General features: G+C 35.0%; 1 protein-coding gene across 2 annotated transcripts; it reads left to right on the top strand.

Moving 5' to 3' along the window:
* On the top strand, nucleotides 1–24,835 carry LOC140784248 (uncharacterized). 2 transcript variants are annotated; one of them, XM_073131529.1, is made up of 9 exons: nucleotides 85–275; nucleotides 801–926; nucleotides 2,266–2,364; nucleotides 9,102–9,170; nucleotides 10,123–10,222; nucleotides 11,178–11,239; nucleotides 21,900–22,007; nucleotides 24,141–24,281; nucleotides 24,349–24,835. In XM_073131529.1, the coding sequence occupies exons 1-9, from the start codon at nucleotides 204–206 to the stop codon at nucleotides 24,697–24,699; spliced, it is 1,128 nt and encodes a 375-aa protein (XP_072987630.1). In that variant the 5' UTR covers nucleotides 85–203; the 3' UTR covers nucleotides 24,700–24,835. The 2 variants fall into 2 exon arrangements, with proteins under 2 accessions (XP_072987629.1, XP_072987630.1); XM_073131528.1 differs by lacking the exon at nucleotides 10,123–10,222 and having other exon boundaries at nucleotides 1–275; nucleotides 9,102–9,244; nucleotides 11,131–11,239.
* The last annotated feature ends 1,611 nt before the right edge of the window (nucleotides 24,836–26,446 follow it).

The raw sequence follows: 26,446 nt of genomic DNA, 5'->3' as shown, positions 1-26,446 counted from the left end.
AGCTAAGCTAAAACTCATATATCTCTGTTTGTTTCCATTTACCCAAAATACACCCCCCTCCCCCTTCAACCCAAAGTCGTCTTCCCACTCTGCCCCCTCCTAGAATAGATTTAGCAATCATTGATCTCTCCTCTATTCCTCTCTCCGTTCCTTTTATCGTCGAGTGGAGAGAGAGAGAGAGAGAGAGAGAGAGAGAGAGAGAGATGAAGGGCGTCTCCTCGGCGCCGGGAGATTTCGTCCACTTCAAGTCCCTCGTTCCCCTCCACCAGATCCCGGTACCAGATCTCTCCCTGTGTCTTCTTTCTCCCCTGAGCTTTTGTGAAACTCAGCAACAAATCCAATTGGAGGATCCAATTACGGATCTTATTTGATATACCACCTATGATTTAAGTTATCTAATTGAGTTCTTTAATGTTGTTTATGTTTCGTCATTTATTAATTCTTGCTGCTATGAGATTGGAAGTGAAGCATATATTAATCTTCTGTAAAGTTATTATGTTTCTCTGTTTTATAGACCTGCTTTTATGTTTAGATTACTGTTGACCCTGTTGCCTAATATTGCGTCGATAGAAATTTCACATCAATTTCTAGATAGTAGACTTCTGGTTGATTGCTGATTGTTAATATTCCTAAGTTATTTTAGGGCATTATCATTTTTGTAGTGTGGGTTAGAGTTTAGTGACGGTTTTGATCTAAGGATATCCTGGTCTGCAGGATCAACCTTGTTAAGAAAATTGATATGCTGGAGTAGTATATGTTGTTATAGGTGTCTTTACTAAGATGCAATGCATTATTTGCAGATTGGGTCTAAGCATTGGAGGTACTATGATTTTGGTCCCAAGGCTGTCCCTCCACTTGTTTGCATTCCTGGAATTGCAGGAACAGCTGATGTATACTACAAGCAGATCATGTCCTTGTCGATGAAGGTACTTTAGAGAGTATACAATATTCACTTTATCTTTAATTCATTTCATCATTTGTTGGTATGCTGCATTCTTATAAAACTATTGAATAATACACTTACCTAAATTAGGGAACTGGATAATTGTTTGGCAGATGTTTCACTAAGATATAGTGTGATGTAACATGCTTATGAAATAGAAAGCAGAATGTTGTAACTTGTAAGAATTGCAAGATATAAAAATAAAAGAAGCATAGATGCATGAAAAAAAAAGGAAAAGAAAAACAAATCTTACTGCCTAAATATGTTTAAGCTAAGTCACTTTCTTGGGCAGACAGAGACAGTGAGCTGAATTTCTAAATGTGGACTCACTTTCTTCTTCTATATAACAATCCCATTCCTTGGAGTTCATAAAAGGATAAAGGGATACAGAAGTGCATAAAAGCCTAACTTATATAAGATAAATCTGACTATATATATGCACATATATACAAAAGCTATATACATGTATATTCTAGGAAGCACAGACACTTCAAATTGCATATCGTGCCAGCATCTGACATTTGTTGGACACATGTTGGACACTTCTAAGAAGTATCCGATATTTGAAAAATACAAAATAAATTTGGACACTGGTTAGACACTCATGGGACATATTTAGGACAGAAGATTTATCATATGCTGTAGAAACTTATAGCAGAAATAATTTATTGCAGGAATTTTCTGTGTATTTATAGAAATGTAAACTGTGTTTATGGCGAAATTTCAGTGTTTGATAAGTGCTAATAATTCCTCCTCTGCTTCTGGTTCATAATTTGAAAAGCAATTTTCGTCACATTCAGACAAAGAGAATTGTATCTACTAGAATGAGAAAAAAGGGCTTCCAAGTTAATCTTTATTATACAATTCCATTTTAAAGGAAGGAAGATATTGGAATGGAAGAATGGAAATGAGTGGTACTAAAATCTCAACAAGTGAGAATTAGGGAATCAAGAAAAGAAAGAGACGTGGTTGTAGAAATATGGACTTATTTCCACTGTTTGTTGACTGAATGCCTTCTTCAATCTTTAGGGAGTTTTGCTCACATTCAGTTGGCTCACCCACTTTGTTTTGTCAATTTACAACACTTTGATTTTGATCTTGGATATGCTCGATAGTTGCCCTATTGATCTTCAAATTTTATTTTTGTATCAATCTTTTCTTCACCAACTGGATCTTTAGCATGCTTAGTCTGCTACACATGTAGATTTCAATAATCCTTGTTTCCTTCATGGGATGCTGTTAAAGCATTGTTATATACTTATTTTGTTTCTATTACCAAATTTGAAGAAATGAGTAATGTATGACCATGAATTTCTTTTCAGGGTTATCGAGTGATTTCTGTTGATATACCTCGTGTTTGGAATCACCATGAGTGGATTCATGCATTTGAGAAATTCTTGGACACCATGAATATTCATCATGTGAGGAATCAAACTTATTTTAATTTTGTTTCTTCTTAAGATTCAGTTGTTGACTTTTTTTTTTTGTTGCTAGATGTCTCATGATGTATTTAGTTCTTCATTCTTCCTTATTTAAAGCTGTTGAGTTATTTCTTGACAAAGTAGTTTTGATGTTGCTACTACTCTATATTGTTGTATTTGATCTTTATAACCTTTTTATCTAAAGTAGCTATTCTCTTTGCATGCATAAGAAGATGGACATTTTTTTAATATAAATAGGAATATAGCATCGAAATATTTTTTGTCTTTGATCAGAAGGGAGATCATTAACTATATGGAGTGTAACAATTTTCTAGGAAAACTTAGAGAAGTAGTCTCATCACTGTGATTCAAGCCATTTTTCACTCTTGAGATGTATTGTATGTGATATTCTGGAGTTAGCTATCATTCTAAGCAAGCCATTTGTTAGTTATAGAAGCCATGTCATTCTAGTATTGTGCCACATCCTTATGAATCCATACTTTATATGTATTTGAGTCCATCTGCAGCTAAATTTGGTGTGGACACCACTATTCGTCATGTTTACTCTCGTAGGCACAAGAGAGCTACACTCGTGACTCTCTAGCTTAACGAGAATTTTGACTAGCCTCGCGGAGCTATTTTTGTCATTTTTGCTTATTAGGGCATCATAGTTAGTTTGGTCTTTTCCTTTGCTTTGCCTATATAAAGGCTTGTAGTCCTTTCTTTTTAATGAATGAATATTTTGAGGGTTTTTGATATATTGAGTGTTTTGTTGGTGGACTCCGAGACCCCAAGTGGATTTCTTAGGTTTAGTTACTTTTGCTATGTTTCTTTTCAAATCTGCGATCAAGGACTTTGTTCTACATCAACTTTGGTATCAGAGCTAAAGTTCCTAGTTTATGGATGTTCCACCTCTTGGATTCTATACCCCACCACATCTATTCTTCGCTTGAGCAATCACTTCACAAACGCTACGAAGTTCGCTGCGCAACGAGCACGATGAGTTTCGAATTAGAGTTGCACGAGGAGATCACCATTAATGAGGGACAAAAATAATTCGTCACTATCGCGAAATCTCCATGTGAAGCTCAAAAATATCAAAAATAAGTTGTGTTATTCAATAGATCAACCACTCTTCTCATTGTAGATCAAGAAAAAAAAAGAATAGAGATTGTCTCTATTAAAAAAAAATTCATAATTCAAAGGATGCACTATCATGTCTCTAATCACTGCTTGGCTGAAGAAATGAGATTTTTATTGAGGCAAGTCAGTAAGTAAGACTTTTGAAGAAATTAAGAGAAGGATGACAGTAGCACCTGTAATGCATCTTTTTGACTTTTCCAAAGTCTTTGAGGTGGAATGTGATATCTAGTTAATCGGGATTGGCGGTGTTCTTAGCTAAGAACGCTATCATGTTGCCTATTTTAGTGAGAATAAATGAGGCCAAACAAAAGTATTCCACATAAGATGAGGACTTCTATGCGATTATTTAAGCTTTGCGCTATTGGCGCCATTACTTACTCCTGCATGAATTTATCCTTTTTTCAGACTAAGAAGCTCTTTGATTCTTGAATTCTTAGAAGAAACTCAATATGAGACATGCTTGTTTGATCAAGTTCTTATAGGAGTACACTTTTATACTCAACATAGAGCTAGAGTTGAGAATAAGGCGGCTGATGCGCTTAGCCGACGAGTTAGCCTTCCATTTGCCATTAGCATCAAGGTAATTGAATTTAAAATAATAAAGGAAGACTATACATCTTGTTCTGACTTTAGAGAAATTGTTCTCACATTGTTGAGAACCTGAACGTAGCTTTAGATAGTTATTCACTCCAGGATGATTACTTGTTTAAAACTAACAAGCTTTGTGCTCCCGTACATCTATACGCGACTTTCTAGTTTAGGAGATCCACATTAATGGCCTGTTCGATCATGTTGGACATGATAAGACTATCGAAAAAGTTGAGCATCAATTACACTGGCGAAATCTCAAGCGTGATGTAACAAAATTAGTTGGCCAATGTCAAACCTGTCAACTAGCAAAATATCAAAAACAAAACATTGGGCTTTACACTCAGTTACCTGTGCTTGATAACTCGTGGCAAGACATGAGTATAGATTTGGTTCTTGGATTACCACACACATTTGGAAAACATAATTCGATTTTTATGGTCATGGATCGCTTCTCTAAGACGACTTATTTCATTCCTTATGTGAAGACCTCTGATCCTTCATATAAGGAAAAATTGTATTTTGCGTATAGTCAAGTTATATGGTCTTCCAAAAATTATTGTATTTGATTATGATATTTGCTTTATGGGCTACTTTTAGAAAACTTTATGGCACATGGTTGACACAAAATTGAAGTTCTCCATAGCCTATCATTCACAAATCAGCAGTCGTCAATCGTAGACTTGGAAATTTTTTGCAATGTCTCATGGGTGATCATAATAGAAACTAGGATGTCATTCTTTCTGTAGCCCAATTTGCATATAATAACTCTATTAATAGGTCTATAGGTATGAGTTCATATGAAGTTGTTTATGGTTTTAAAGTACGTAAACCTTTAGATCTTTTACCCATGTCATCAATAAGCGAATTGGGGTGAATAATCTTTAATGTAAAATACATGCTGACTTGACAAGCATGTCAAGGTGTTTAATATAGGAGATCATGTTATGATTCATGTCAGACCCAAACGATTCCCTTTAGGAACTGTTCAGAAGTTGTATGCTCGTAGTGCAGGACTTTTCCAAGTTCTAAAATGAATAGAGACTAATGCTTATGTGATCAACATTCTCTCTGATTATGACATTAGTTCTACTTTTAATATTGAGGATTTAGTAGCCATACTGCCTATGGATATTTTCGCTGAACCGTATGCTACATCTGCTACTATTATTCCAGACGTACCTGATTTGCCATCCTCCACTTCTCATTTTCCATCTACATTATAAGAAAAGCTAAAAGCTATTTTAGATGATTAAATAGCATCTACTACAGAAGGAGTTCACCGCTTTTTAGTTCGCTAGCAAGCTCGATTAAAGTCTGATTATATGTGGCTCACTCACGAGGAGTTACAACAGTTTGATCCTGACATCCTAGAGTTCAATCAGAGTCGCCTACACCCCCACCTGACTGGATTGAGTTTCTTCCACTCGGGGAGAGTTGATGTGGACACCACTATTCGTCATGTTTACTCTCATAGTGTAAGAGAGCTGCTGAGATGACTCTCTGACTTAACGAGGATTTTGACTTACCTTGCAGGATTATTTTCATAAGGTTAGTTTGTTTTTTGCTTTGCTTTGCCTATATAAAGGGTTGTAGTCCTCTCTTTTCAATGAATAAATATTTTGAGAGTTTTGATATACTGAGTGTTCTGTTGGTGGATTCCAATACCCCGGTTAGTGGATTCCCTGAGTTAGCTACTTTTGCTATGTTTCATCTCAATCTGCGATCAAGAAGTTCGTCTTGCGTCAAAACGTTAGCTCAGTAACTACAGAACTGGACAAGATGGTGAGGCCAGACAAGGTTCTTTTGCCTATATATAATAAGCATGGATTTTCCTCCTAGTCAGAAAAAGATGACAAGAAGAACCATTCAGGTGAATGGCATCTTGCTAAGGTTATGAAGCAACAACTGACAGCATTCAGCCCATTCTCCATACTGAGTTCAAACTATTGGAGATTCTAGAAAGAAATGCTTCTTTTGAGAAGTGCCAAGCTTCAATTCTAGTGGAAGGAAAGACCTTTCTTAGCTAAAAAAAAATGATCATTAACACATCGAATTTCTTTTTTATTGTGAAATTGCTCTGATAGAAAGATACCAATTTGCTAAATCATCAGCTTTAACTGAACGGTTGGTGCAAAATTATTATTTTGTGTATAACCACCTCTTATTCTCATGCACAACTTTGATTTTTAGAACAAATAAGATGAATAGCAATGTTGGGAGAAAATGGATGATCACCATTTTGTGCAAAATCCTAATATCTCTGAATAATGAAATTCAGTGATCTTAAAATCTGAAAATGGAAGTTATTGTAATTGTATATGGAACTTCTAGATAATCCTTAATAAGTTGTTTGCCATAGTATGTGCCAAGCATAATGGGGTCAATGGGGGAGGCAAGGATCTAATAGAATGTTTCCAAGTTGGCACAATGGTTGTTTGATGATGATAGAGGAGGAGGCTCATAAGAGGAGACCAAGGGAAGGATTGCAAACAAAGTGAGACTAGGCTGACTGGCTGAGAGGGAGAGAGATCCCTGAATCCATGACTTTATGCTATAGACTGTTTCCATGGATTTAACACAATTTCTTGGATGCATGGGTAACACTTACCAGTCACACCAACTGACACCCTCTAGCTTCTTTCTAGGATTGAGCGTTGCCTTTTGTCTTAATTATGCCTTAGAGGTGAAGATAGTCAGATAGATTGCTGAATCAAAAGTTTTACTCTTTCTCCATTACACTACCATTTGTCTAGATATTCAGAGGATCGCTCCTAAGTTACATGAGAGCTGCAATTTAGAAGGTGATTACTTTGCATGTCAACATGCAGTTTCCATCCCTTCTTTATAGTTTTCTCATATTGGGAATCTGAAACCAATTTCTAGAGGGTTGATATCTTGTTGACAGATTATCATAAAATCTGTCAATTCTTTTGAAGCCTTATAATCTGTTAGTTGTAGAAGATCCTATCATTGATGGGAAAATGTTTGCATGTTTCTTAAAGAATCATGCTAGATGAAGCCAAATGAATAAATTTGTTTCCCTGACGTTATTGTTGTGTGATATGGAAAAGCATTTTCTCTTGGCATCAATTCTTGAGGTCCATGTGCATTCTAGCTTATAACAATACAGGACCACTACGTGCCTGCACATGAACTATGAAGTTGCATATTTGGGTTCTGATCCATTGGCCTCTCACCACATCGAAACAACCGAGATAGTGCTCACATAGAGCTTATTTGAGGTTCAATATTATTATTTTTCAGTTTTCAATTTTAATATCTTATTATACTAAAATTAGTACAGTATACCAATATGAGCATCTATCACCCACATTATCCCTATAACACTTTGGTCAACATTCATTTCCTACTTATTTTGTATATGATTATAAACTATTAAACTTAAGTATAGATTAATAAAAGAAGCATCATATTCTCTTGCATATGAGCCTGCTTACTGCATATCCCGATGCTATCCCTCGGCTGGACATATCATGCAGCCACATCTTGAAATGCTGTATGGATAGATCACGCAGGGATGCGGCATGATACAAGGATAAGCATGTTTGTGCATAATGGGCCTGTTGATGTCCAAGTGATTAGGCATGTAATTGTTGAGTGGATGACAGTGATACAGTACAAGAATAACAAGTCTATGTTAGAGCATGGATAGCAAGAGTATAATGTGCAATTGTAGGTTTTTTGTTACTTGATCAAATAGGATATCACTACCTTAGATAAACTTAAAGGGTAGTAGGTACTATCATCTTACTGAGTAAGAAGGTCCTTAAGCTTGCTTTCAACAATATAAGCCCTATTAAAGTGCTGGCGTCGAGCTAACAATTTTCAAGTTTATCTTGTTATCTTATATGTTCCAGCAAAGGCTACTTAGTGTTTCTTGCTTGAACCTTGATCTTGCTCATTTTGTCATAGGACTTATAAATCATGTTAATGAACGCATGATGGTTCATACTTGTATGCTGCATCTGTAACACTTTTTTTTTTAACTAATTTAATCTGTGAGAAATATCGATCTTTCATCAATTCCTTGGATCTATGTTTGCATCTTAGCTGCTAGGTTTAAATTAGTTGCTTATGTTATGGTTGAAGATCTATTATTGACAATATATACATGACACCCTATTAAGTATAGTCAAGGATTGTCGTGCCAAAGATAGAAGGCTTGCAGACCTTGGCTCGGCATGGTATGCATCGCTGGCATGTGTCGTGCCAAGTCGATGTATCTTTGGCACACTAAATAGTCTTGACATATAAAAACAAACAATCTTTAAACCTCTGTGGGCCTTGAAATAGGTTTTAAGGGCTAATAAAAAGTCTTCCAATATTAGATATTTGTGTAACATATGCAATTAAGTTTTAATCTCATCATGCTTCCTAATTTTCTTAGAGAAAACTGAAATTTTCTTTTGCTTTAAATTTGAATAATAATAATATATATAGATTGAGCACCACAACGAAAAGAGGTATCAAAAGCGATGAAGAAGATGCTAAATTAGCTTTGTTTAAAATAAAATATGCTTAATTCGTAGTGGAATTCACTGGCATGGGTGGTCATAAGGGAGTATTGAGATACTCTCCTCATATCGGTGCCGATAATTCACTAGGATGGCATGTATCGACCTGTGCCGACTGTGCTGATGGGAATGACATCCATGAGTAGGATAAAGCATGCCATAAAATTTGAGGTATATAGGATGTAGAAAACTTGCTCTGCTGGACAAACAGTCCTGAATTAATGATCCTCTTTGATGCCTTTCACTTATGCATGTGAAAAGTAGAACAGTCAAAGTTTGGTAGCACTACATGATAAACATTGCTGTGAACCATCATTTAGTTAATTATTAAATAAATGATATGACAGACTTTCTGTGTGTGTGTGTGGTTTTTCACTAATTTTTCTAACTCAGATCCCCATCTTTCTTGGTGTATATGATATCAAATCAAAAGTAATATTCTCAACTAACCCCTATTTCTATAAGTAGGTACATATCTATGGAACATCACTTGGAGGATTTCTTGCACAGATATTTGCTCAACACCGTCCACGGCGGGTAAAATCATTGGTCCTGTCAAACTCGTTTTTAGAGACTCACAAATTTGCAACTGCCATGCCGTGGTCACCAATGTATGCATTCTCATCTTGCATTATAAAAAATGGCGTTCTGTAACTATACTATACAAGTTAATATACTATACTTATCTTATGTTACCGCATTAGTGACCTTTCTGTAAATCTGCTGGCAGCACAAGATTCTCATATTTTGTTTTATGGCCTGTCATCCCTTTATTTTTTAGTTTTGTATACCTGTAATTTCTAATTTTGTCTGAGCATATAGTAGTTTTCCTTCCAAAGTCTGATTTCATGCTTGATGTATGGCAGTTTAAATTTATTCATTTGGTGAATCTGCTAATCTGTGCCATTTTCAAGGAGCGTCATCCTTTTAGATTATTTCTGTTTATTGACTGCGAGCAATTTGCTGCATGAATCTATTCATTTATCATACAATATACCTTAATTCAGTTTTTGTCTGTGAAAAAGCCTCTGGCATTTCGTGTTGAATTTTTCATTACTTGGATAAGGTAGCAAATTAATTAAAGTTTATCTTAGATCACCTTCTCTCATTAGGCAGATTAGGAGTATTATATTGCTTATGCAACTTAATTACAGGAAGCAACATTATGAGAAACATCAGATGTTACCAATGAGAATGTCCCATCATCTGACAGCATTCTTAAGTTAGTGGGATCTGTTCCATCTCCTAATTCTTGCCTCACTTAAATGTATCAAAAGATAACTCCTCTATTCAGAATTATAAACCATCTTGGGCTTTATATTTATAATTGCTTCTATTTGCTTCCATCTCTTTGATTCTCTTTCCCAAGTCAAATAAACCAATCTAGAACATGAAACCCAGTCACTTGGTAGCTTTGAAGATACAAATTTTAATCGCTGCTGCTAGTTAAAATACTCTTTTCTTCTTTCTCTTTTTCCTTTCTTCAAAGGGAGATTTTGATGAAGATCTGAAGGTACAGGCTACTCTTGCATTCTGTCTTTGCACCATGCCTAATCATCTGATCCCTCCTTTCCAGTCAATCCATGTTGGTAACCCTTCAACTTCTTTCTCAACTTTTTTCAGAATAAACATCTATTTCTTTAATCAAAATATTATTTTACTGCTCTTTACCTGTTTGCCTTTCAAGACTACTGCCTTATATCAGATCTCTGTTTGACTTTGGTGTTGAGTTGATTTGAGTCTTTTGTGGAGATTCTTAGCTGAAATTAATTCAGCTTTGAGAAAGAGCAATTACTTAAGTTTCACTTCACATCTCGATGTCAGCAGATCCTATCATTACCAAAATAATGGTAATCGAGGTAGTTTTGGCTAATCTATGAGATCTTATCAGGTTTTATTCATTTTAACTACTTGAATCATCCAAAGGATCACGTATGAGAATATATAATTACAGTTACTGTATGACAATTACAGCATCGGCTCAAGTACTTGATTGCTTAAATATTTCTACTTTCATGGTAGTCTAGAAAGGTAAAATCACTTATCGTGTCAAAATGACCCTTGAGTGCAAACTTGGATTTCTTTCTACGCATATGTTGACACCATGCATATTCCATTTTTGAGTGATGTATTGTCCTAGAGACATGTCAGAAATTCTAGGCATGTCTGATGCTCTGATATTAATCAATCACAATGGGAAGACACTATTTGTCAAAGCATAGGCTGCAGTGTCACCTAGAAATAGCTTTTGGTTAGTCTCTCATTTTGTATATCCAATGGAAGTTCGAAATTTCCATCCAAGGTGGATTATGTTCATTAATACTATTTGCTGTCCCTTCTTTTTAATTTTCCTTTTTAAGCATTTTTGTCTTATATTATGTTTGTTATCATCCTGAGAAATAGAAGCCACCATTTCCGGATTCTAATATTTCTCTTTTCCTTAGATCTTGATATTTTCAAGCCTTCCAATCCGACAATTATTTTTTTGATGTCGCAGTGTTAGTTGGACCCCTTCTTTTTTGCTGAAGCGATACATCTTAACAGGAATCCGTGATGGTCCACATGAACCTTTCATAGCGGACTCTGTGGACTTTGTTGTTGGCCAGGTGCACATAACAATATATCGCTATATTCTCACGCTTTAAATATCATTCCAGGATTATGTAAAATGTCCATATGCTAACTCTCCAGGTGTTTCTGCATTATGTGAGCTTTGATTTCTATAGTTGATATTTTTTATCAGCTGAAATACTTTCTAGGGATTTTTTTTTCCATTTCACAACATACTAATAAAGGTTTACACCTTCCCTTTCATGTTTTTATTCAGCTTCTGCATTTTTCAGTAAATGACCACAAACACCCTACTCAGGGTGTTTTTCTTTTGCAAATATAATGACATGTAATTGTTTCTCTGGATGTTTTTGGTGATTTAGTGAAAATTTCTGGGGTTGAATTAAACTATTGAAATGACAGGGTTTAATTCTTAATAACTCCAAAAGCAAAGTATGTAATGGAGATTCCTTTTAACCGTAAGGCATGGACACACGGAGAAGTATTGTTGTGGTAGGAATATTGCCTTATTGACTAGGAGTTAATACTTAGTAACCATTCTTGCTTCTGACTTTATGAGTAACATGAGAGTAAGATGAAACTCAAAAAATAATTGGGGATCTAGTTTGCTTCAGGAAAAGGCATCTAGAGAGAAGAGGGACTCAACAAACTTATTTCTTCTATATTTTGTTCCTTGTCCACTTCCTTGATTTTCATATAATTGAACTAGACACCTTGATGCATGTCTATACTTCCCAACTATGTTAATCCCATAATAAGTGAAGTTCTACAAGTGTTACGTGCTAATATATCAAACTTCAATAGTTAAATACCTTTCACCTTTAATCAAATATGAATGGCTAGATTATAAATTCATTATCTTCCTTACTTTTACTGCTTGTCTAGATAACCAAGAAATTCTTGGTGTTAGTGGGTAGTCATTTTACGTCAGCATAGTTTAATCTTCATATTAAAATCCTAAACATGCTATTTATGTTCTTCAAATGGTTGGGTAATTTCTACAAAATCTTTATTATCAGCATCTTACCACATGTAGACGTCATGAATACTAGCTACTAATCTGACTGGAATATGTTTTGGTATGTGAAGAAGAATGATTAATAGATATTGTTAAAGACAAGTGATAAAAGCATGAAAATATTCTGAAGATTTTTTGGAAAAGTAGATGTTACCAAAGACTTGATCTCATATATCTCGTTGATCTCATTGTCCACTCTATTTATAGATACTTAGATGACTCTTAGAGTTTCTAGTGACTCTTGAGATTTATAACTCTTTTAGTTTTTGCATGACTTCATGCATGACCTTTAGGCTTACAAAACCTTTTGTTTGCTTGGCTCTTGGACTTACAAGAATAAAAATTAATTACAAATTAACTTCAACACTCCCTCTTAATTTGTAATTTTTAGCAACTTCTTGAACTTCTCAAATTTCTCGGTGGTCACGGCCTTTGAGAAAATCTGCTAGTTGGTTATTTGTGTTGATAAACATCAATACAATTTCTCCTTTATTCACGAAATCTCTAATGAAATTATGTCCAAGTTCTATATGCTTTGTTCTAGCATGATATACTGGGTTTTTTTGTCATAGCAATTGTGGACATATTGTCACAATGAATTATAGTTGGCTGCTGTTGTAGTTCCTTTAAATCTGAAAGTATTCTTCTTAGCCATATAGCTTCACATGCTGCTTCTGTTGTAGAAATATACTCTGATTCTATTTTGATAAGGCGACAGTCTTTTGCTTCTTTGAGCCCCAAGATATTACCTTTATGGCAAGACAAAATATATAGCTTGATATGCTTTCTCGATCATCTAATGAACCAGCCCAATCACGATCTATAAATCCAAATTGCTCATTATCATTTTCTTTCAAATATATGATTCCGTGCTTCTTCGTTCCTTGAAGATATCTCAACACTCGTTTATCTGCTGCATAATGAAGCTTGCTTGGCTCCTTTATAAACCTGAAAATAAGACTAATAGATTGCATAATATCAGGTCAAGTATTAGTAAGATATATCAATGAACCAACAAGGCTCCTAAAAACTTTTTGCATCTGCATTTTTTGCACTATCATTTTATTGCAACTTTTCATTTAAGGCTATCGAGTTGCCACTGGTTTGCACTTATACATCTGAAATTTCTGTAATAAATCATCAATACATTTTTCTTGAGAGAAAAATCTCCCCTTTTGCTTGTTTCACTTGGATTTCGAGAAAATATTTCATAAGACCTAAGTTAGTCATCTCAAATTCCATCGTTATGTTCTTTTTGAAATCTTCAATCAATTTCATATTAGTGCCCAAATATATTAAATCATCAACATATAAACATACTATGAGAAGATCTTTCATACCTATCTTCTTCACATATAGTGATGGTTCACTTGGGCTTCTTTGGGTTCTAGGAAAATATTTCATAAGACTTAAGTCTGTCCTCTCAAATTCCGTCATCATTTTCTTTTGAAATCTTTAATCAATTTCATATTAGTGCCCAAATATATTAAATTATCAACATATAAACATACTATGAGAAGATCTTCAATACCTATTTTCTTTACTTATAGTGATGGTCCACTTGAGCTTCTTTGGAATCCATTTTGATAGAAGTATCTATCAATCTTGCTATTCCATGCTCGTGGCGTTTGTTTCAAGCCATAAAGAGCCTTTTGAAGTCGGTATACTTTATCATCTTGATCTTTCACCTTGTAGCCTTGTGGTTGCTCAATATATACTTCTTCTTCAAGTTCTCAATTGAGAAATGCAGATTTTATATCAAGTTGATAAACATTCAACTCCCATTGAGCTGCCAAGGCAAGAACTGTGCGAATTGTCTCCATAACTAGGGCAAAAGTTTTAGTGAAGTCTACTCCGGGTTGTTGAGAATAATCCTTTGCAACCAGCCTTGCTTTATATTTTTGAATAGATCCATCTTCTTTAAACTTTGTCTTGTATATCCATTTTAACCTGATCACTTCTTTTCCTTTTGGCAAGTCTACAAGCTCCCATGTCCTGTTCTAGACTACGAAGTGCCTTTTACACTATCTTTTTGTCTGCAATTGTATCTCCATAGCTTTGGATATGGTTGATAATTTCTGCTACCTTTGATAAAAACTCTTGAATGCTTTCACTATCCTTCATAGAGATATTATCAACATCTCTGCAGAAGGATTGCAGTTTTATAGATATTACCTTTTCATCTCCTTGAAATTCATTTTTTAAGATATTCTAAGCTTCCTTTGCTTTATTGGCACCAAATATCCGAGGGTAGATAGATTTACTTTCCCTTGCTAGACGAAGCGAAGTGCACTTGCATCTTAGTTGATAGAAGCCTATTATATTGAAGTTGTGCATCCATCCAATTTGAAGAGGTTCTTTTCTGAGGTGGCTCAGGGTAGGTAGGTGCTCTCAACTACCTCCCAAAGATCTTGGGAAGTAAACATGGTTTACATTTGACTACTCCAATAGTCATAATACTCTCCTTCAAAAATAGAAATTTGAGTTGTGGAATATATAAATATTGTCACGACCTGAAATCGGAATTATGATCGGCCATGATAGGTAGGTACCTAAGTGTACAATGGCAAGGATAGATAAACGAAAAAGATCTATTTTATTAAATTTAAACTAATTGCAATGAATATAAAACAATATCATTGCTTGTCTCTAAATGAAATAAATTAATAATTAATCTAAAACATAAATCCAAAAGAGAGCGGAAAGGTAAATAGGTAAGTTCTAAGTGGAGGTAGGGTTTCGGTGCATCTTGCTTAGTCACCACGCTGACTATTACCTAAGATAAATTAAAAAAAAAATTCATGAGCCAACAACTATAGCTCAGAGAGTGGAATCTACTCGAAAACCAAATAATTCTACAATTTTATATTTTATTAAATAAAATCCAAGTTCAACAACATAAATAACAATTTCTAACAGGCATGCTCTTAAATAATAACAATGATAACAATAAAGAGTCATAACTTGTAGCCTTGCTCAGTTTCAACATATTAACATTTTTCCAATGTTTATAATGTTATTTGTCTCAATGAATCTATACCTTGTGAATCCACATTAACTAGAAGTCACATCGAGATGATGCTTGGGACTTTTCCTCATATCTGATCCGGTTAGGGCAATCAGATGGTATCACTATGTGATCAACACACTCTGCCTTTTCCACTAACCGTTGAGAGAGGTTAGAGTCACCTAGAAAATTTCTCATTCATCCTTAGAGTGTTTCCTAACCCCACCAGAGTCACCTAAGAAAGTCACCGCAGTAATTTGATATAGAACTTTCCTCTGGACTTCTAGATAGACTTGAGTCACCATAGAAAGCTGCAAGCAATTTATATTGAGATTGTTCTCTAAGTTATATTAATACTAGTTTTATTTTTTTCACTAAAATTTATAATTTGCATAAGGTATGGCGATGCACTGAGTGTAATGATTAAATGCATACAGGAAATGTAACAATTAAATTTGTACGTAAGAATGAAATAAATCAATTTGCACACATCAAATTACATGGTCTGACAAGGGTACGAAGTATAATAAAAATAAATATGTGAGTGAACCTACTCATCTGAGTCTAGGTTAGATAATTGAAATTTCTAGTCTCTAGTCCACATGCTGAAAATCACCACCTTTAAACAATACAAAAGTAACCATAATTTAATTTTTATCCCTAATTAAGTTTATGAATTTTTAAAACTAAATAAATGACTATAATGAGCTGAACAAAACCCATTGGATTGGATTAGGCTGCAATTGGCCCGTAGCCCACCTTTCCACTTCATGCTAATTGGGTTAGGCTAAGGCCCAATCCAAAGCCAACAAGTCATGGGCTGCAGGTCAGCCTGCAGCCCATGACTTAAAGCTAGAGGGTCGGATCAGGTCGAGTCAGGTCGGGTCAGGTCCGCAACCTAGACTTGAACTCGAGAGAAGAAAATTGTTGGCTCGGGTTGAACCTGAGCCCAACCTTCTTCTTCCCTAATGAGATCGGTGAGGGAGAAAGAAGAGATGAGGAAAGGGAAGGGAGAGAGAGCATCGCCGGCAACCATTGTCGTCGTCGGCCTATCGACCTTGTCGAAAGCTTTCCTAGCGACCTTAACGACCTATACTAGAGGGAAGGTCGATCACGGCGACCAATAGTGGAAGACTTCCCACCCATGGCCGAACATAACCCGAGCCACGAGGGCCTCCTAGAAGACATCATCGATACCGAGCTTAAAGCACAAAGCTTTCGGTGATGGGGTAGTAGCGACCCGAAGCCGTCGGCCGATGAGGCCGCAATATCGAAATTAAGTATTTCTAATTTACTTCATTAAATTGAAATTAAACTAGAGGAATGAGAGAGGGCTTACCGAGGAGGAGCGTGATGGTCCCTATTTACTCCGGCGATGCTCCGACGGGCCGAACCCACGTCGTGATTCCGACGATAAGGAAGAAGAAAACAAAGGAGAAGAAGAGGGAAAGGAGGCTGGGGGGTTAAGGAGAGAGAAAGAGAGTTAGGGTTTAATTTATAGGTTAAGAATCCAAATCTAAATTTGATTTAGATTCGGCGAGATTTCCGCGGCTGCCTCGTCACGTGCCAGGGAGGGAGAGGGGAGGGGGGCTGCACACACATGCACCCTCTTCTCTCTCAAATTTTTTTTTTTTTTTTGGTTCTCACAAATATTGTTGATGTAGTGGCTACCATGGGATAATATTTGAGGAAAAACTTGCTCTGATACCAAATTTGTTAGACATTGTCCACTCTATTTATAGATACATAGATGACTCTTAGATTTCCTAGTGACTCTTGAGATTCATTACTCTTTCAATTTTTGCATGACTTCATGATGCAAAATGTGGTGGAGAGAATGAGATAGAGGAGGAAACAAAGAGAGAAAAGGAATGAGGTTTCACACTCACCTTTAAAATAGTTTCACACCAATTTCTACAAATGAGAGCAATTCAAATAATCTTCATTTACCTCAAAAGAAAATACAATGGGTCTATGTATATAGACTCACAATAGAAATAAGCAAAAGACACCCTAAATAAATAAAAATATAAAATCAATCATAAATATCACGTAATAAATAAGCTCGACCAAAACCAAATCTCTATAGAAGGGATCATCAAATGTTGATGCCTCCTATGCTGGTACACATGTCATCGTGTCCTATCAGTAATATCCGCATCACTTCATGCATGATCCTTGGGCTTACAAGACCTTTTGTTTACTTGGCTCTTTGACTTATAAAAATATAATTACAAATTAACTTCAATAGATATCAGAACAATGGACTTATAGGAATAAAAATTAATTACAAATTAACTTCAACCATTGGATTTCATCAAGATTCATGGTATTCTTGGACTAAGGACTGTACTTCTAGTTATCAAAACAATGACAGCTTCTTGTTGTTCATACTCGGCTTTTACTTTGTAGTACAAAATATCTGTACTAATAGACCAGCTAAGCAAACTACCTGAATTTTTTTTGGTTTAAATTCTGCTTGCTTGAAACCTCGAGGAATAATCATGACTTCTACAAATGGAAAAGTTGACTCTATAATTAAAATTTATTGCACTAGACGAGAATTGGAGTATCGTCACATCTTCGTTGGCCTATCATGTAGATCACCATATGCTTCTTATTATATGACTGAATAGTGTTTGGCAAGGAGTTGATTGCTCCAGGTTACAATGTGGAGCTCCATTCAAACATTGAGTTGCCATATTTTGGTGAAAAGCTGTTCAACAATTCAACTCAGGGTATCCAAGGAAAGAATGAGTTAGGAGCAGCTCTTATTGCATCAAGGAACAAGGAAGCAACTTGATAGCAATCTATTGTATCAGATTAAAACAAAGAAATGAAAGAAGTAATTCAGCAAACATAATAACATAATATGTACATAAGTTCTTACAAATAGTAAAAGTGGATAAATTGGAGGATGAGAAAAGATAAATGGGAGATGAGATGCCTGATGCTACCAAGGGGAAAGAGGAGCATTAAAATGATAGAGTAAGACAAACATACCTCCAAAAAAGAGGATGAAAATGGTGCATGAAGGGATCAATTTTAGGCATGGTGCATGAAATGATCTGGAATCTCTAGATGGTTGAGAGCATGGTTCCAAGTATTGGCCGATCCTGAGTGGGATCGGCCGAAGCGGATCGGGATCGGTCATTCCAATCCAGGGCCGAAACTAGTCTAGTGACTAGTTTTGGCCAAGTATCGATCAGATCAGCTGATCCCGCCCGATATGTGCTCTCCCTCTCTCTTCTCTCACTCCATCTCTTTTCTCTCTATTTTTTTTTTCATTTCTTCTCTCATCGGTGCCCCATCTCTCTTATTTCTCTCTACTTCTCTCCCTTTAGCGTCTCCCTCTCTTTTTCATCCTTTCTTTCTTTTCTCCACTCTCTCTCGTCTCTCCTTCAATATTTGCTGTAGTAATAGAGATGAGAGAGAGAGTGGAGAGTGAGAGAGAGAGGAAGAGATTGAGAGGGAAAGAGAAGGGAGAGAAGAAGTGAAAAAAAAATCAGATAAAAAAAATTACCTTACAACAGTAAGAGAGGGAGGAAAAGAGAGATAGAGAGAGAAAGAAAGAGGAAAGGAGAGAGAAGAAATAAAAAAATGCCTTGTGGCAATAAGAGAGAGAGAAGGTAGAGAGAAGAAATGAAAGATAATTAGAAAAAAAAATTTTGCCTTGGTAGTAATAGGGAAAGGGAGGAAAAGAGAGAAGGGGAAAAAGAAAGGAGAGCTAACTCGGTATTCATCAATGTTTTGAATAAGTTAATACAATATTTAGTTTTTAGACCTCATATGTGAATAATTATTATTTTCTTATCATTTTTCTAAATTTTTAGAAATTTTTCCATATTTTTAAATAAGATTTAAAATTTATATGATTAATAAATAGTCTGATTCGATATGGGTGGCCGATACAGTCGATATGACCAAGACGGCCAATACATATCGTTTTTTCGAATGGCTGATCCCGATCCTAATACTGAGCTTTGGAACCTTGGTTGAGAGTTGTTAAAGGGTTGTAGAGGAGAAAAGAAGAGGTGAGGGTGTAATGGGCATCACCTGAGGTAGGAGTAGGAGTTATTTTAATCAACGATGGCCGTGCTAGTGGCACGTGCTATGTTGTGCTAGTGGCATGTGCTGTGCCGTGCCACCATTTGCATGCCCTCGACGCACCTCTACGTGTCATTGGCATGTATTTACAATATTTTTAATAAAAATGTTAGGATATTTAAAGATATTTTGGGGTTTCCGGCATGTCAATTTTTAATTTTTAGTTTAAATATATGTATTAAAACCTAAATTATAGTGTTTTATCTTTAAATTATTTTTATAAATAACCTATTTTGTTAAAGATAAAGCGACAATTAAATAGAAATATTATTTAACACACAATATGATTGAATACTCTATAATATAATCGAACACAATAATATTCAACACATAATAATAATTTATTATAGTTTAATATTTAAAATTAATATCTAGTTAAACGGAGAATGACGAGAAGGATCAAAAACTTTATTTGTCGATGTAAGAATAACACGAGAATATTGCATTAAATACTATCGATAATTTTCAAAACTCATCCATTGATAATATTGCTCGTTGTAATGTCTCACATAGTCTCCATACAACTAGGAATTGCAATTCTCCTATGATATGATATGGATAGTGAACATGCATGAAAACAACTACCACCAGCACCGGCACACAAGCATATAGATTGTGGATATGAAGTACATAAGAGTGTTGTGACTCTAGTGTGTGATTGTTATAATGGTAATGATGATGAACTCATACCATCGTGTGGGCGCACCTCTTCTGATGTTATGCTACTTATAGATTTAAGTCCTTCGCTCATCTAGCTGTAATAATATTGAGCTTGACATGAGCCCTTTCCTTCTGTCTCTAATAAATTCTTCCCGTGGTTGTCTAAATCTAAACCTATGGTCTTGATCTTGGGTGGAATGTATGAAGTTTTCCTCTGTAAAAATAATACTTCTCTGAGAAATTTATATATCAAGGACGCATGTCTCATCTCTGTCACCACCATCAGACTAGGTCTCGTCATTATTACTATCACCATCATCACCATTACCATCATCATCATCATCAATTTTATCTAAGCCTTCTAAGGGATCAATGAATCATGAAGATGATCTAACTCGACTAGTAATCGGTCATGTAGATCTAGCTTGACTAGTAGTTAATTAATAATGATTGATGAAAATAAAAAAAAAGTTTTAAAAAAATAGGCTCCAAGTGTCATATCATGTTTGTTAAGAAAATGACTAAAATTAATTTAATGATGATTGATAAAAATAGAAAACAATTAAAAAAAAGGGCTTCACATCGGCACAATGCCCGGTAGCCGATTGGCCCTCTTTCTGGTGTGGCCGAGTCTTTAGTAATGCAGATACAAGAGTTTCTTCTCTATCTGGTGTTGAAATTTGCTCTATCAAAGATGCATCAAGTGGCAGTAGGGAAAATGGCTTGCTTGGGAAGATAAAACATCAACTTTATATCTTTATCGGTAGATAACTATTTGCTGACTTGCTTTTTTAGCTGGCTAGTGGAGTCAAATTAAGCCCATACTCTTGCTTAGATCTCATGTTCAACCCATACTCCTGCTTGAGTTTTAATTTTTGTTTTTTCTGTTTCTTTCATATATGATTATATCACTATTCATACACACAATATATATGTATATACTTAGAGATTACTAATTTTGTAGATATAGGATATGTATCCGTGAAGTATTTATCTGATATAGTATCTGATACATATATGACTGGAGTTTCAGTGGTTTTGTGGATCCCGGAATTTAAATAGAAAACTCAAGCAACACATAAAATATATTTATAGTGTAATTCTAGTTATTAAATAATTAATACTGAAAATCTATTTACTAATGTATGTCCTTTTTGGATGTACATTGCTTTCTCTCACTTTTCTATAGTCAACCTATCAAAAGAAACCCATGTCATAGATCGGAAATGAGGATCCGGGTGTAACTTTTATACATGTTGTAAGGTGTGTACTTGTGCTTCACCTCGTATTGCTTGATATTAATATGGGTATGTGTGGCCATAGGTAGGCAACTTATATGAATATTATATGGTCCAGTCACATAAAATAATCTACAGGGATGCTGCTTGTATATATCACTCCAGTGCTAATGTTAATGTATCTGTGCATTCAGTACAAGAATAAGTAATATACCAGAAAATGCCCATATAAATGGTTATAGAAGGGAGATTATGCTGGTATGAATGATATTGCTGGAAGTACTAGCTTTATCGAGATAGAAGTTGGAAAGCACTATAGTAAGTCATGTTGTAGACTTGTAGCCCAAGCATGCTTGTTCGAGTTTGGATGTAAATTTGAAAACAGTTAGTACCATGGATTGAAATGATGGGCAATCCCAATCGATATCACCGAAATGGATAGACTGATATGGCCGATCCCGACGGAATCGTCCGAAACGGAAGACCGATATAGCCAATATGTATTGTTTTTTCAAACACCCAATCCCCATCTGAAAACTAATACTTAGAACCTTAGTGCAATTAGTTATAATACTTTTCTTTCTTCCTCCTCTTAAAAAGCACTTTAATTTACACAAATTGCAGTTATTATGTCCATGATGACAACTGGATCTATTAAATTTCAGGTTGAGACATTGTCAAGAGAGGACCTTTCTTCAAGGTTAACTTTAAATGCGAGTGTGGCATCAGTTGGTCCCCTCCTACTCTCAGATTCTTTCATCACTATTATGGATGTATGTCACCAATATTTCATTTTGCAATAGATCTTCTGAGTTATGTTTATACTTTATTGTATATCTATATATATGTATATGCAATGCATGTGTTGGTTAGTGTTGCTGTTCTTGTTGTTTACAGTTATATATGCAATCCATGTGTGAGTTTCTCTTACAGAAATAGTTGGAACTAGTGTCTTTGTTGTTATGTGTTTTAATGCCAGTGTTACAGCACATATAGGGGCATAACCTAGCAATATTTTATGTGGCTTGAAATTAAAGTGTACAAGTTGTAAGTTCAAATAAAAATCCTGCAAGATCTAAAAGTTGACGTGATGGCAATGTAAAAAGGCTGGGATTTTGATGTGGTCAGAGGCTAGTTTGAAAATTTTTTGTAATGCTATATCGTGAAACTAGTAATCTTTTTCACTAAATGTTATGATTTAGCTAAAAGTATACTGAAACATATGAATTAGCTTTATGGCATCAACTGATAGATCAGTAAATTTTGCTCTCTTTAATTTCTACATTTCTTGAATATTTTGATATTACTTTTGTTTTAGCTTGATATAAGTATAGCTATATTATAAAGATCTCGTATAGTACACCATATTGTGCAAAAGTAAAATATCTCATGTTCTTTCTCCGGAACTACAAGCTATTCTTCCTTCTCTTCTATGTCCTAGCCAATGTTCTAATAGGAGGTTGCGGTATGCAGACAGACAAGGAGTTTGTTAGTGCATACGATATGCAGACGCATGTGTGGTTGCACATGCACTTGATATTTACAAGCTGTTAAAATATATGCAAAGCAACTTTGTAGTCAAAAGATAGTGAGGATCTCGAAGAGGAAGGCAGAAGATAGGCACATCTCGATGCCTTTGCAGTCCCTATGCTGTCCCTTATGGGGTAAACCTGCATATGAGCTACAACAAATACTAGACATACCGAACAAGTCCACCTATGAGAGCATGGATTGCTTCTTGGGGCAGTTCTTTAGCTGAAGACCTTTGTATGATATTCTCAAAATGAACTTTCTTTGGCCAAGGCTGCGTAACTTGAAGTCTTGAACTAAAACTAACAAAGTTAATAGCAATTCGGCAACCACAATGTCAAGAACAACCTCAGTCCCCAAGTGACTTGGATCCATGCTGTCTAATTTAAGGCTATTATGTTTCGAATGTCAGTTTTGGTCTTCCCCTCCCTTCAAGGTACCCTTTTACATCTAGAAAGTCACTTCCCTACGTTTATTTATTACGCCATATTCTTTGAAATTTGAACACGTTGAAATCATCTCAATTGAGTCGCACTTAATCTATCATCTATAGGTTCTGTGTCTACTATTATACTCTATTATATGTATTGAAATCAACACTCAGGCCGTAAAAAACCTGAAACCAGAATATCTACAAAAGATACGTACATAATTACAAGAATTATATATATATATATATATATATATATATATATATATGTTCAATAGGTTTATTTATACGTATATGTACTATGAGTGATTGTTTGTATTTCTTCTATATTTTCATAATTCATCTAATCTAGTGATGATGGCAAATCAGTATACCAAGTATTCCATTATAATAACCTTATATGCATATGCATGTATGTAAAGAATATATTATATTATATTATATTATATTATATACGCACACACACACACGATGAAGATAATCTCTTCATATTAGTTCAATGAATGTGATGAATTTATAGGGGTTTGGGGGTGCTAGAGTACATGGGCCAATGTAACTTTTGAATATGGTCATTTCTTTAGTGGAATGCAGTAATCAGGATAAATTATGTTAATGAATCTTGGTAAAACATTTCTTTCAAAAGAAAGAAGGGTTAGAAGAAATTCTTTATTTCAAATATTCAAATGATTTCGAGAACATTATGTTTATTAGATTCAAAAAAGAATCTGTTATGTGACTACAGATGCAGATCTATCATGCTTTATGGTTCAGAATGTTCTGGACTTAGCATAAGTCATTTTTCATTGAAAAGAAGAAAAAAGGAAAAGAAGAAAAAAGAAAAAAGAGGCATAGATATTTATTTTGATTCTCTGCAAAAACAATTGTCAAAATCTTGATGTCTACAAGCATTTTGTTTTAGGTGAATTTTACATCTCTACTCTTGCAGACAAACGACTATTCTGCTGTTCCTCAACAATTGAAAGATCAATTAAGCGAAAGATATCCTGGAGCAAGGCGAGCAGTCCTGAAAACTGGAGGTGATTTCCCATTTCTTTCACGTCCAGATGAGGTTAACTTATACCTTCAGGTACTCTAAGCTTTTCATATTTGGATTTCTTCTTTCTTGCTGTCAACTAATCATAAAAGATAAGCAGCTTCATCTGAGACGAGTGGGAGTGGAAGCAAAGCCAGACCTAGTACAAGGTTTCTCGAAAGGTGGCAGTGCTGGAAGTTCTAATGATGAGAAGAAAGGTCAGGACCGGTTTGAGAATCCTCCAGGTTCTGGAGATCACGAAGACCCTGGCCCTCATAATAGGGGTCATGAGCCCCAATCTTTGGGATCCGAGACTAATGATTCAGATGATCAGATATTGTCGCTTGCAATGGTTGATGCCGTTAACCTTGAGATCATCACCTCTAGCATGTGGTTAATATGTTTCCTCTTGATATTGCAATACTATATGGCTACCTTGTATATTACGCAGAAGGCATTGTTAGCTGTTTGAAATCATGTAGAATTTTAGGGACATGCTTGTGCAAATGCTCTTGTATCATTAGCTCTCAGGAAACCATTGATGTTATTTTGTCTCAGCTGGTTTGAAATGAAAATTCTGTCCACAATCTTTCCGATGGTTTGAAGAATAGGTATTGATCTTTCTCTCTTTCTACACTACTAATATGCAAGTTTGCATGCAGAATTGCAAAATGATTCTTATTGTTTGGTTTTCACTCTTCCACCTCATTAATGATTTAAGATGAATAACGGAATTGGCGAACTAGTTGGAGACGATGAAGGGGTGCACTTTTATTTTTCTGAGTTGTCTAGTACCAGGCATCGAAGTAGTATATTGGCATTAGGAGTGATTTTATGTGGGTTTATTTGCTTTTTGTAGAAAGATTTTAATACGTTTCTGATGGAAGTTTAGGTTAGCATCATGGGGGTGTCATGATGTTTCCTATATCTAGAGAGCATTGTGAGTAAAGAAAGCTGGCCTTTTGTTGAAAGTTAGCTAGCAATTTCCACCGAATTTCCATGACCGTTTGCTTTCGATTGATGTTTAATTGTGTTACATGATATTTTAATTGATGGATTGATGGTTGTTGGCGAATCACTGGGAATGAAGAAAGCTACGGCTTATTGACGCCGCATCCTCCGAAGATTGAGGAGATCCATCGAAATAATGGGATGAGTCGGCTGGCGAAGAAGCTGCAATAATTGGACTCGACCATTGAAGACGGGAGTGAGGTACAAGGAGGCCATTTCTGTCCACCTCCTCACTTAAAATAATGTTAAAACATTTATTTCTTCTTAGGGTCCTTTTGTAATTTAATTAAAAAAAATTTTTTAATTTTAATTACTATGATTGGGCTTTTGAAAATTGAATGCATATATTTTCTGTTAGCCCTATGGTTTTAATAGTTTACTATTTGATTTTGATGATAGTAAATAAATAAGTAGCTATATTATTTTGATAATACCAAATAAGTTAAAAATTGTAATCATCAAATGAATGGCTTTAGGACAAGAAAGTTCACTGCTAACAAAGCCAAGTAAACCATGGCTAGGAAAAACATGGAGTTCTTGGATTTTTGTAGTAAATAGTTCTTGGATATAAGCTTTACAGAAATCTCCTGCCAGATAGAGGAAGAGAAGAAGCATGAATTTGATATGATGGGTTGATTAGTAAAAGAAGAAGCATCCATCTGAGAAGATGGGCTATTAGGCTGTACTACCATGAAAAGAATAGAGTTCTCTTGTCACTTTGTGTGGGGATATCCCTCTATTATATTTATATATATATATATATATATATATATATGAGCTTATATAATAATTTTCAAAATTTCAAACATTCAAAATCCAAAATCTTTCTAATCTGAAATTAGTACCTTTACGAATGCTACGTCACGTTATATATTACTAACTCTATTATTAATTTGAACATATTATTATTATATGTGTATTTCTTCTTATCTAATTAGTATATTATTATTATTATTATTAGTTTATCCTTACTCTTTTTGGTTTGTTACACATTTCTCTTGATATGCCACAATTCAGTTTAATGTTGTGCAATGTATAATCAAACATGCACTTAATTAGAATGTCAATCTACGCAATCAAATTTTGTTCTTTCATACATTTATTTGCATGATTTGATTATATCTCGACATAAGGAAAAAAAAAATATTAGCCTCAAAATTAGTTCTCTTCCCTAAAAATGAAATATTGGAGATAATCAAACAGGTTTC

The sequence above is a fragment of the Typha latifolia genome, chromosome 3 (assembly GCF_019914945.1).
Source record: "Typha latifolia isolate L0001 chromosome 3, TyphaL0001v2, whole genome shotgun sequence".
Lineage (NCBI taxonomy): Eukaryota > Viridiplantae > Streptophyta > Magnoliopsida > Poales > Typhaceae > Typha > Typha latifolia.
This window is presented reverse-complemented; position numbering and strand designations above follow the sequence as displayed.